The 12778-nt window shown below is 38.5% G+C and overlaps 1 protein-coding gene across 3 annotated transcripts; it reads right to left on the bottom strand.

Annotated features, from left to right (window-relative positions):
• Positions 1 to 248: 248 nt before the first annotated feature.
• Positions 249 to 11181, bottom strand: REXO2 (RNA exonuclease 2). Of its 3 annotated transcripts, XM_037065656.1 has the most exons (7): positions 10980 to 11179; positions 9919 to 10002; positions 6816 to 6893; positions 6125 to 6236; positions 4701 to 4809; positions 3246 to 3299; positions 249 to 681 (listed from the first exon to the last, which is right to left on the bottom strand). In XM_037065656.1, exons 1-7 carry the CDS (start codon positions 11124 to 11126, stop codon positions 552 to 554), a joined length of 714 nt encoding a protein of 237 aa, XP_036921551.1. In that variant the 5' UTR covers positions 11127 to 11179; the 3' UTR covers positions 249 to 551. The 3 variants fall into 3 exon arrangements, with proteins under 3 accessions (XP_036921551.1, XP_036921553.1, XP_036921552.1); XM_037065658.1 differs by lacking the exon at positions 6816 to 6893 and having other exon boundaries at positions 10980 to 11181; XM_037065657.1 differs by lacking the exon at positions 3246 to 3299 and having other exon boundaries at positions 10980 to 11180.
• Between the last annotated feature and the right edge of the window lie 1597 nt (positions 11182 to 12778).

Here is a 12778-nt window from a genome sequence, read left to right as displayed (position 1 = left end):
AGAGTAGCTATTCCGAGCCTGTGTTAATTTGATAACTATAACAATGAACCCAAATTTGCTCCTCTGAATATATCTCAAGTTGCTCTTGACTTGTAAAGCAAAACAGAACAAGTTCCCTTCCTATTTCACATAAGAAACTTAATCCATTCCTGATGGCATTTTGAAAATTTAAACATTCACCACAATACCTTTAAAAAGCCATCATTTTGCAATAAATAAACTGCTAAAGAATAGATGGTACAAAAAGGTTTGCATTTCAATAGAACTAGCTTTATTATTTTTAAAAAAACAAAAGATGGTCTAAAAGCAAATGTGGATTTGTACCAAGGGATGGGCATGACCTGGTACTTACAAAGGAGCTGCTGTGTCATAAATGAAAACAGCATGTTAGGAGACACATAATATTTCAGGTGCAGTCTGCTTGAATAATCTGGAGATGCAAATTAACTGAAAGAAAGTGCTCTGCCAAGCAATCAGTGTGAACAACAACAACAAAAAACCACCAGAAGATACTTCCAGAGAACTAAGTGGTGGCAGCACAACGGGCATCATCAACTCACTGTCTTCTCATTTTCCCCATTTTCCATAATTTTCCTCTTCTTTTCATCTGTTTTTTTCTTGAAGATGTTATTTCGGTAAAACTGAAGTTCTTTGATGCTTTCACTAATGTCGTCCAGTGCCCTACAAACACACATACCATACTGAATTGAAGTGCCCCAGAACAGGAGACAATAATCACTTTACAAAGCATAACTTTTCATAAATAACTTAAGAACAAAAGGTACGACTGTAAATGCCACTATCTGACATCAAAAACTGGAACATTTCGGTAAACCAAACTTAAGAGCTTTTCAAAAAATGTTCAATACATAAAACTTTTCTACTATATAACAGATTAAAGCTTCCCAAAATAGTTCCATACGTTGGTGATATGTTCCACAAAAAAAAAAAAAGAATTCCAGTCAAATAAGTTTAGGAAAGACTGGATTAATAATTTCTTTTTTGAAGTTCCTTATGAGCATTTAATGTACTAATGTGTATTGTGAATTCCCAAGAGGAGGCTGTACTACACACAGAGTACTTCTAAAACTTAACCATATCTATGGAAAAATTAACAGCTCATGGAACACAGCCGGCGAAATACTGCCAATACTTACTGACGTCCCTGCACAAAATGTACTGACATACTGGAACGTAACTCACGCCCCAGTCTTCACAATAAACACCAATTTTCAGACAATACCCAACCATGAAAGAGGGCCTAGCTCCTTTCTCAGCACAATCTGTTAGTCTAAGAATTCAGGTAACAAGATTACTAGAACAGTGTGCAAGCAAATCAGTAAGCTCTGAATGATGGGCCAAGGCTCTCTTCTAAAGAATAAACTGCGCAAACTTCAGTGTATCAGGTTTTCAACATTTATTCTGTGGTTAAGGCAACAATTATGCTTTCTTCCCAGGTCCGGTATATGGTGGAGAGCTGAAACCACCAAAAATACAGCCTCTGGCTAAATCAAGCTACAAGCATCTTATTCACACTACTGAAATCCAAAAAAAAATTGAAAACCTTAAGTACTTTTATAACCCATAATGTGTAAAACCTGACCAATCTTGATTTGAGCCTATTTATAGTCATTCATAATAACATTCAGAGTGAATANCAGGTTTTCAACATTTATTCTGTGGTTAAGGCAACAATTATGCTTTCTTCCCAGGTCCGGTATATGGTGGAGAGCTGAAACCACCAAAAATACAGCCTCTGGCTAAATCAAGGTACAAGCATCTTATTCACACTACTGAAATCCAAAAAAAAATTTGAAAACCTTAAGTACTTTTATAACCCATAATGTGTAAAACCTGACCAATCTTGATTTGAGCCTATTTATAGTCATTCATAATAACATTCAGAGTGAATATCCATACATTTCACTGTAGAAACGTCAATGGTTTTTTTGCTTTGTTTTTTTTTAATCCTCACCTGAGGACACACTTAATTGATTTTAGAGAGAGGAAGCGGGGGAGAGAGAGAGGATCAGTTGCCTCATGTACGCACCCTGATTGGGGGTCAAACCTGCAACCCAGGCATGTGCCTGATCAGAAATCGAACTGTCAACCTTTTGGTGGATGGGACAATGTTCCAACCAACTTAGCCACCCTGACAGAGCAAAATATCAGTGTTTTTGATTATAGGGTGCTTCATCAGACTTTGTTTGGGGTATTCATAATAATCACTACAAGTACTCTATTCTCTTTGTAAAATCTGAAAAATTCTAAATGCAAACACATCAAGCCCTGATTATTTCAGATAAGATATTCTACTCATGTATTATTGTGCTGTAGTCCATGCAAGTCCTATTTAACTTTTTTTTTTTTTAGAGAGAGAGGGGGAGGGAGGAAGAAAGAGAGGGAGAAAAACAGTAACGTGCATAAGAAACATCCACCTGTTGCCTCTTGCATGCCCCCCAACCAGGGACCTCGCCTACAACCCAAGCATTTGCTCCAACCAGGAATCAAACCAGAGACCGACCCTTCAGTCCACAGATGCCCAACCCACTGAGCCACACCAGCCAGGGCACACGAGTCCAGTTTTAAAAAACCTAAGAATGCCAGACTCTTTTCTTTAGAGCAGGGACTTGGTCTTTCTGTATTTGCCTAAAACTGCTCCTGGCACATAGCAGGAACGCAGTAAATGGATGAACCAAATGCTGTTCTTAGAAACTGGCTGCTAAATCCCCCATCAAGTTTATGTTCCTCCTGAAAGACAATGAAAATCAAAAAGTAAAAGAGGACACTAAATACATAAGATCTTTAAATTCCTTGTATACTTGTTCCTAAAGTTTCAAAAAAAAAAACAAAAAAATCTGAAAAACTAAAAAGTGTCAAAGTTAGGTTAACTGTATATACAACTGTACACAAAATGTTCTGATTTTAAATGGCTAAGAGTTGATATTCTTGCTGGGAAGAAAATTAATACTGCTCATTACTAGGAAATGACAGTTTCCTAGGAATTACACAGTTTCACATACCTACTAAGTTACCTAGAAGTTTTAGAAATGCAATAAAGACATAAGACCCTAATGCTAGAATCCTGACCAGAATTTCTGATAATCTTAGTAAAAGAAAGTTATTTTTATGCTAGTTGTCCTTCATTTTTCCCCCAGGGAAAAAGAGTGGTAAAGAGACATTATTTCAGGCAATCAGGAATCTGGCATGTCAGATTGCCAAGCACTGGAAGGATCCAAACTTACCTGTGAGAAGCAGCCTTCTTTGGTGCAAATTCATATTCTTCTGGATACCAGCGTCTATACACAGCAAAAATGGAACTCTCAAAGGCAAATGTCTCAAATACACTGAATAATTTTGTAAGCAGCTTATTAACTAAAAAAGGCACTTGGGTTGTGACTACCAAGTTGCCTCTTTGCTTGGGCTTCTATCTTCCACCCTCTCCTCTCTTCATTCTTAAATATTCTCTTTGGGTAAGGTCATCAGTGCATAAGATTCCTAAATCTGTTAACTCCAGCCCAGCTGTCTCCTGAGTTTCTGTCATGGATGTCCAACTGATTGCTGGAGACAACACCTAAAAATCCATCAGATACTTCTAATTACACCATACAAAAATCATACCCCCTTCCTTCTCAATAACTCCCTTCCCCAATCTACCAATCTGCTCTTTCTCTTACTTTCCTCTTTATCTTTGAACAGTTCCATCACCAACCCGCCTGCCCAACCTAGAAATGCTAGAATCGCTTTGTATCGCTTCCTTTTCCTCACTCCCCCATTCAAGCACTGAATGCTAGCCAATGATTTTCTCAAATACTTCATCCCACACCCTCTCTACCGCCCAAGTTCCATTTTCCTAGCTCATTCTTCTCTCTCCAAGATGATGCCAGAGTCTCCTTTCTTATCTCCCTACCTCTTTTCTTGCCACTTTGTAATCAGTATGATCTAGTCACATCATTCATTCTTCTATTTAAACTTTCCAAAGAAACTCCATCCTTTAAAAGAGAAACTTCAACCTCCTAGCATGGCAACAGACCCCTCCTAACTGGGCCTCACCCCCACTTCTACCAACCCCATACTTTGCCCTCCAGCATTAATGAACTGTTTGTAATTCCTCGAATATGGTTTACCCTTATCTTCCTGCTCCCTCCTATCTTCACACCTCTTCCCATTCCTTAGAATGCTCTCTCCTCACAAATACCTGGAAAAGTTCCACTCTTCTTCAAACCTCAACTCCAAAACCATTTCCTACGCGAAGCGTTCCCATCCCCCAACTCCAGCAGTTGGCTGCTCCTTCCCTTGGGTCTTCAATACTCTACATACACAATTCTACTACACAAGTCATCGACTGTGTATTTTTAGGGTGCGTTTTCTTTTTTTTTTACACATCAGTCAACCTATTAAATGTTAAGCTACTTAAGGGCTTTTCATCTATATGTTCCAGGCACACAGGCCTATATATGTGGCACAGAATGAGTGTTTAATATATTTTCTGACTAATGAAACTGATACGAAAGATTTCTCACCAGTTTCCAATTTTCACCAGTCCAGAATAAATTAAGGTCCTGCCCAAGTGAGTACGGGAGGAAGAAGTTCTACGCCCACTTTGCACTCCCAGTTCTGCAGCTCTAGTCAATCACTTTACACAAATTTTCAGTTAAAACATGCTCAATGAGACACTGGTTTCTAAATAGAGTCCTTACCTGCACAGTTCCTTAACAGTGCTCACATCAATTATTCTATAATGAAGATGTTTCATGAACTGGGGCATATATTTGTCCAGGAACTTCTTATCTGCATGAACTGAATTTCCTAGAAAGACATAAAGTACACCACATCTGTGTATTTCTAGTAGTTGCAACAGGATATAAACATTCACAAACTGTATTTGAAATGGAGATAATTTTTTTTAATTCAAACAAGTCTTAAAAGCATCTCATATTTGAGGGCATCTGACTTGGTTACACGTACAGACTCTGATTATTTAGTCATATATAAATTTGTAAATGGTCTCTCTCTGGACAAAAGGATAAATCTACCATTCCACATAGTTAAAATAATGCACAAATCTGTTACTTTTTAACATAATTAGATGTGTAAATTTTCTCCCAATGTCACAAACCACTCACCCCTAAAACTAAAAATTTAACTTTTAATGAATCTCATAAGTGGTAAACCTTTATTATCCTTCCAATTTTAATAAATTATATCCATATTCATGTTATATATAGTAATTTATATTGAAAACACTAAATTTTCAATGAGAACTATAAGATAGACACCAGCTACATTGGTGAAGGGAAAAATGTATACATTCTATGCTCTAGTACTTAATGTCAAACCTTTTTTATGAATGTTTAAGAAAAATGTTAGTTACTATATCAATTTACATATATAAACACACATACATCTCCACAGAACATTAACTTCCCTGACAAGGCAGTGCTTTCAAAAGCTCAGAGGAAAAGGCTTGCAGTCTTTAAAAAGACAATGTCACACGGAATAGAAAACACAGGTGGACACTTTAGATTAAGAGAATAAATAGATAATAATCAAATGAAATGCATGAGCCTTGATTAAATCCTGGTTCAACAACAAGGAGGTATTTTGGATGTAGATTAGATATCAGCTGATGTCACTGAATTATTTTTAATTATCCTAAATGTGATAATAATACTGTGGTACCATAAAAAGACATCCTTACTCTCAGGAAATGCTTGATGAGGTAATTAGGAATTAAGTGTCATGGTGCCTGCAATTTAATTTTAAATGTCCGATAAAAAATGTTAGCTACTATGTCAATTTACAAAAACAAACACGGCACAAGTTTAACAATTACTAAATCCAGCTTTTCTGTACATCTGAAAATGCTCCATAATAAAAATGAGAAAAATTTTTATTGAGTTAGTGTGCATACCCCAGATCTCATGTCAGGTTTAGGGCATTTCCTCAATACTCATGCATAAGTTACACAAGGACACGTAATCACACACTTAAGCTGTGTGTATAATCCAAATCAGGGTAAGTAGAAGACATGAAGGTCTCGGCTGATCTCTCTGGAACTGCAGTCTCTTGAACCACTACAATGGAAGACTATCTACAAGATACACAAAGGAATGGACTTTACCTGCAAGTGGACAGAGCCCCGGAGGAGTCTGCTGTCGTACAAAGGATAGAAACTCGTATTCTGCCTGCTGCAATGTCATTGTACTCTCCTTCACTGCTTTGGTTAGACCAGACTGCAAGAGAGAATACCCAGCCCCCACCAGAAATACATGAAGTCAGTTTTCAAAGGCATGAGAAATAAACCTCATTTCTAAAATAAGCAAACATAACCATACATGGACCATTTACAGAGCCCAAGTTCAAACTGAAATTATCATCTTTGCAGATTATTTTTTCTTTAAGAATCCAAGTTATATAAACTATGTTCCTGATTTTTAATAGTATTTCCAGTCAAAAAGGTGGTACTTAAAGTCAAAGGATATAATCTCTGGGAAGAAACAACTATTACCAGGAGAGCAGCATTCCCTCTTCTCTGATGTCTATCTGACCTTATCCCAAAGACTGATCTGAGCAACACTTGACAATCCACAATGTGATCTCAGTAGACTTAATATAGTAGAGGAAAAAAGAAGACATCAAGGGAAGATGATCTTGAGAGGTCCCAAAGATGAAAAGTAAACAAAATATCACTTTCCCAGGCTGGCCAAGCAGTCGTCCCTTAACTCTTTGTAAAATACCATCCAACAACAGTACAGGCTTCAGGTGTTCTCACTGAGCCTCAGGGCAGGAATCCTGCTGTTTGGTAATGTTACCTTCCCATGATGCTCCTTACACCAATCTGACATGCTGTCCAGTAACTCATCTGGCTGTTTTATTATCAGGTTAGGACCCTGTGGATGGGAAAAGCCATTAGTCATCCAGAAGCAACAGGGGCAACCTTGGTTTCTGAGGTAAAGTTTAAGCTGCTTTGAAGATTAAATATATATACCAGAGAAAGGAAGAGATGAGGGCACATTTTTAACTCTGAATGTGGTCCTCATTTATTCTAGCACTGTTTATAATGGCAAAAAAGAATAACTGAACACACACAAAAAGTTTTATTACAGACAGACACAACCGAAAACTGAAATGATCATTAAGAGAAGAAATAGGCTTCTATCAAGAGCCAACAAACTATAGTCCAGCCTATGGCCTTCCCTACTTTGTTGCCAGAAAACTAAGAATGATTTTTACAGTCATAAAAAGTTGTAAAACAAACATGTAACAAAGTTATATGGCACTCTAATCTTAAAATATTTAATATTTGGTCTTTTTTAGAAAAGCTTCCCAACCCCTGATTCTGGGTTCATTTTTTGAAGTATCTACACTGCCTAGTAAGAAAAGCAGATTGTAGAATATGGTATACATGCATGTGATTTCATTCACATTTGTTTTAAAAAATAGATATACCTTTATATATGTATACAAAATACCAAGGAAACATATAACCTTTGTGAGTATTATGAGGCAGAAGAACAGGGTGAGAAATCAATAGCTTACTACATCTATTTTTTGGATAAAGTTATACTGGTTAATTTTAACCATATTTTCATACTAAAAAATTTAAAAGGTAACTGGTGACAAATGAAAAGTAAAAGTGGCCTTCAAATTCTGAGCTTCATTTAACAGAACATTCAACTGTGAGTGTCTTGGATAGAGTCCCAGCAGTAACAGAAGCCCAATTTGCAGCACTGAAGCAAGTTACCCTGGCCTTAAGTTTCTCCTTCTGTACAATGGAGATAATAAACTGCCCCCTACCCCCAAAAAGATGTTAAGATAAAAGAAACTACAGATATAGAGTACTTTGAACTCTCCAGAAAAAAAAAAAAACTATAAATCTAAGGCATTATTACTATTAAGGTGGTAAAAATTATTTGCAATCACTGAAATTGATTAAATTGGCTAAAATTTGACTAAAATATGCCTAACATCCTACAACTAATTAGGAGTTTAAACCAAACAAGAAAACCATTTCCATAAAGAAGATTGCCATTATCAAAAATTTTGCTCTGGCCCTGGCTGGTGTAGCTCAGTGGATTGAGCGCAGGCCTGCGAACCACACAATCTCGGTTCAATTCCCAGTTAGGGCACATGCCTGGGTTGCAGGCCAGTTCCCAGCAGGGGACTCACGAGAGGCAACCATACATTGATATTTCTCTCCTTCTCACCTTCCCTTCCCCTCTAAAGATAAATAAATAAAATCTTAAAAAAAAATCTGCTCTGATCACAAATTTTCTAAAGCCAAAAACACATATTGTAAAAAACAGTTCTAGCAAACGATGATGGGAAAAGTTAACTACTGTCAATCTAAGGCTATATAACTTATTCTAGATCCCAGTACAGAAAAAAAATTTCAGAATAGGATGTTTATTCTTCTACCAGCATAAAACACTTTCCCTCAGACTCATATACAAAAATGAAACTTATTTTCCACAGAACTGACACGTAAGTGCCAACAACCTCTAAGCATTTTTTAACATCCTTATCCTCATCTGACTGAGTCTATTTACAAATGTCGCACTCATCTGCAGCTGGTGAGTACGGACCCAAATCTCCTCCAGGGTACATATCAACTAACTGGTCCATTAAACGGTCACTATTTCACCATTATATCAACAGTCTAAAGGAAAAAACTCTTCTTCAGCCAAGGGTAAGTAGGGCTGGTAAAATACAAACACTTCTCTTCACTATTCACCCCTATTAAATGCCAAGTAAAAGAATAAAATAAACAAACCTAAAACTCACAGCTTTGTTTATATAAATAAATTTATGTACTTAAAACTATTTTAAAAAGCTAGTTGCTGTGATGAGACATGCGCAGTCTAATGGCTCTCTTCCAGCTGATATATCAGGAGGTCCTCCAGGACATATGCCTGCTGCTCCACGAAAGAAGCAATTCATCTATAAATGCTTTCCCCCTTTTACCCACCCACGAGAGTAAGTCTTAACTATAGATTTATGAAGTTCATCCAGTGCCAGCAACACACCAATCCTACCCTCTGGGAACTTACTTTAACAGGGCTGTCATTCCCACAAACATACCTGTGTTCCTACTCTAGTTTCACACTGCCTCTGGACCTCTGGATACTGCTGACAATATGAAAGAGTTACTCAAGGGATGTCACCCTCTACCAATCAGATGCTGTCACATACTTATTAAATGTTCCAGGTGTGTTTTATTTGTTATGTTTAATGTCTCAGTTAAAAGTAACACGTTAAAACTTTAATCATGCCCAATATCAATGAAAGAATATTTTATGATTATGAATCAACAGATTCTCTAAAATCTTAATACAAATCCAGAAGAATCACACGTCCTAGTTGAAAAAGCAAATAAAAGGAGTCAAGTTAAAGTCAAGGTTATGATAGAATGATGTCAACGATGGCATGAGTCACCAAACCTGACGGGTCTATATAGCTGGTTGTCTTACTGGTTAGGGGCACTTTATTCAGACTGCCTGGGTTAAACTCCTGGCTCCTGCAATAACTAGTCAAGTGGCCATAGGCAAATCACCGAACATCTCTGTGCCAATATGTCCTCCTCTATAAAATGAGTATAACAATCAGTAGCTACAGTCATTACAGTTATCGTTAGATTAAGAGTGAGTACATTAATGCTCTTAGAGCTGTGCCTGGCACACAGTAAGTGCTCAGCAGATGACAGCATTTGTGTTTCTGTAATTTCTTGCATGGCTTATTGAAAAATAAATAGACTGAAATGAATTACTTTGGTTGTAGTACCAACCCTATCATGCATGACCTAGCACAACACTTTGTATCTTCATCTTATCTTTTAAATAAAGAGACAGGGAAAAGCAATCTTTAGATTTCCAACATGCTCTAAACAGTATGGGTATATTACAGGGCATCACATACTTCAGCCAAAATGTTGAGATCAGAGTCAGTTATCAGACAGGCCATCTCAATAATCTGGTCCTTCTCAATGTCCAATCCTGTCATCTGTAATAAAAAATAAATATATAACACACATCTTTTTAGCCTGTTTTACTCAAATTTATGTAATAGAAATTCCCTCAAGCAGGTTAAATTCATATCCCACAGCCAAGACAGAAGAGACAATAATGCTCCTCGGGCAAGCCCTCAAGGCACTAAACATTAGTCATTTATTCAATAAACGTTTACCAAAAGCCTGCTATATGTCAGGCACCCTGGTCCTACTCTAGGACAGATGCTGAATAAGCAAAATCAAGTGCTGACAGCATCCAGTTTTGAAAGAGTTAGATAACATCGCTACATCTCTACAGAGTTTACAAAGTTTCCATATTGACTACACCACTTGACCTTCATCACAAGCAAATGTAGAAAGTACTGTCATAACCTTCACTTCATACGTGAGAAAACTGAGGCTTCAAGAAAGGGGGAGCCCTTAACATGAGTATGGGAAACCTAAAAGGAACACAACTGGGAGCTAATCCCAATTCAGATCCTTACTAACAACATTGCCTTGACAGAGCTGAATCCTCTTTCTGGGACTCAGTTTCCTGGTTGGTGACATGAGGGATAAGGCTGAGTCATTTCCGGAGTCCGATCTAGCTCAAACAACCTAGGGTCCTGTATGCCAGTGTAGGGGATCCAGCAGAGTTGTTGTCCCCTCCCGTCCACCCCTGTGACCCTAAGCTCAAAGGGGCCACAGCGTTAGAGAGAGCCCTATCTAGGCGGAGCTGGGGGAACGCAACCATACGGATGGATGACTCCTCCCCTTTGAAAAGAAACCCTGAAGTTCAGCACAGTACCCAAACCCGCAGGACATCTGCCCCGACTCTCCCAGCACTGCCCGCACCAAGGAGACACTCACCTGCCACATCTGAGACCCAGACACCAGCCGCTCTTCCCGGACTTAGCTACTCGGTCCAACGCGCGAAAACTCACTCGCCTCCCCTGAATCGACACCCGCCCCCACCCTCGACCTCACTCACCTCTAGATCCACCCAGACCATCCGCTGAGCCATGCTCTCCCCTGCCGCCATGGCTGCGCCACTTTCGCAGACACCCCGTGCCCCAAACTGCCCGCGACTCCCACCCACACCTCCCAACAGCCTGCAGCGGAGGGAGCCGCCTAGCATCACCCGGCACGAGCAGCCACTGCCCCAACCTCTCAGGCAGCGCTGGCGCAGGCGCGATAGTCGCTAAACGTCGCAAACCCACTGGGAGGCGCAGGAACAAAAACCACAAGTCCCAGTATCCAGTGCGCCGGTTCGCCCTAAACAACCCGGTTTAACTGCCGAATGGGATGATGGGATTTACAGTCTCGCCTGTTATTGAGACCAATTTCCCCACCCCCGCCACGTGTTTTCTGATGTTATTGGACGCGCTTGTTTTTCAGAACTAAGTTTATTCGTGTCGTGAGTCGTTCCGAGTCTGGGTTAGTTATAAATCTCGTGGTTGTTAAAGAATTTTCTTACTTTGGTTGAAAAATACGTGGTTATCTATCTTGGCGGTTTTTTTTCAAATATATATACTTGTATATATAATACACATTTGCTTTTGTGTTCTCCCCAACCACTACCACCACTCTTTTTACTTGCCTACCCCTCCAGTGCGTATTAGTACCGAAGTCCGTTTCGTTATGGCAAAGTGTTTTTCGTAATTTCCTACTCAGGGACGTTGTCTGTTTCAGTTCAGCTGCTGGGTATCAGTGGTAATGACTGCTACTCCACCCTCAGAAGTTCTCAAAGTTGAATCTAGTCCTTGTATAACGAATCCAGGCGGCAGTAAAATATTAAAATGAGCTAAAAATAGCTCTGCCCGCTCTGTATGTAACCTGCTTTGGTTTTGATGAAACTCTTTAATTTATCATTCCCACGAGTGAAGATGGCCACCAACACTAGCTCTTAAGTCTTGGTTACTCAGTAGCAAATTTGAGTGCAGAGCGCAACTTTGTCACAAGCATCAGTTTCAACCTGGCATTATATCCTCAATATATATTTTCTGAAAGTGGTTTCGCCACTAATTACAGCGCCTGGTGAGCTGGTTTTGTGAAACTTGTTGCCTAATCAGCCTGTACAAATACTGTGATATACAGCATTTCACCTTCAACTCCTTGGTCTTACCCAACCCACCACCAGCCCAGGTGCAGAGAAATTCTCTTTGAGGGGTCATCGAGTTGTGTGCACAGATTATGTACAGTATAAAGACTTTCATTATGTGGTATGTGTGTATATTGTAACTGCATTGTCTTAGGAGTCGAATTGTTTTGTTAGAGGGTGCTATTTGTGGCCACGTTGTAAGAAAAAATCTACATTTCTTTTTTAGTTTTTTTAAAATTTATATTTATTGATTTTAGAAAGAGGAAGGGAAAGAAACATGGATTTGTTGTTCTACTTATGTATGCATTCATTGTGTAACTCTTATGTGTGTTCTGACCTGGAATGGAACCCACAGCCTTAGGGTATGGGCACAAGGCACTAACCAATTGAGCTACCCAACCAGGGCAATTGTTATTTAAACTTCATTCATGTACAGTAGATTTAGTTGAAGTATATAAGCTTTTATCAATCAGACTTTTCATCATTCTCCTAATGTATTATTATTACTTTAAAATGTCAAAGAAATTTTCAAAATTCCTACTGGAACATTAGTATTATTACAAATTACAACCTACAAAATGCAATTTACATCTTTAAATATATATCCTGAAAATTTATTAACATAATTTTAAAATATTGGATACTCAAAATTATGCATAGACATTTCTGAAACTTCAGTTTTCATAGTA

This window comes from Sturnira hondurensis, unplaced genomic scaffold (assembly GCF_014824575.4).
Source record: "Sturnira hondurensis isolate 20B ecotype Veracruz unplaced genomic scaffold, ASM1482457v3 Scaffold0015793, whole genome shotgun sequence".
NCBI lineage: Eukaryota > Metazoa > Chordata > Mammalia > Chiroptera > Phyllostomidae > Sturnira > Sturnira hondurensis.
The sequence above is the reverse complement of the archived record's forward strand: the minus strand, read 5'-3'. Positions and strand labels throughout refer to the sequence as shown.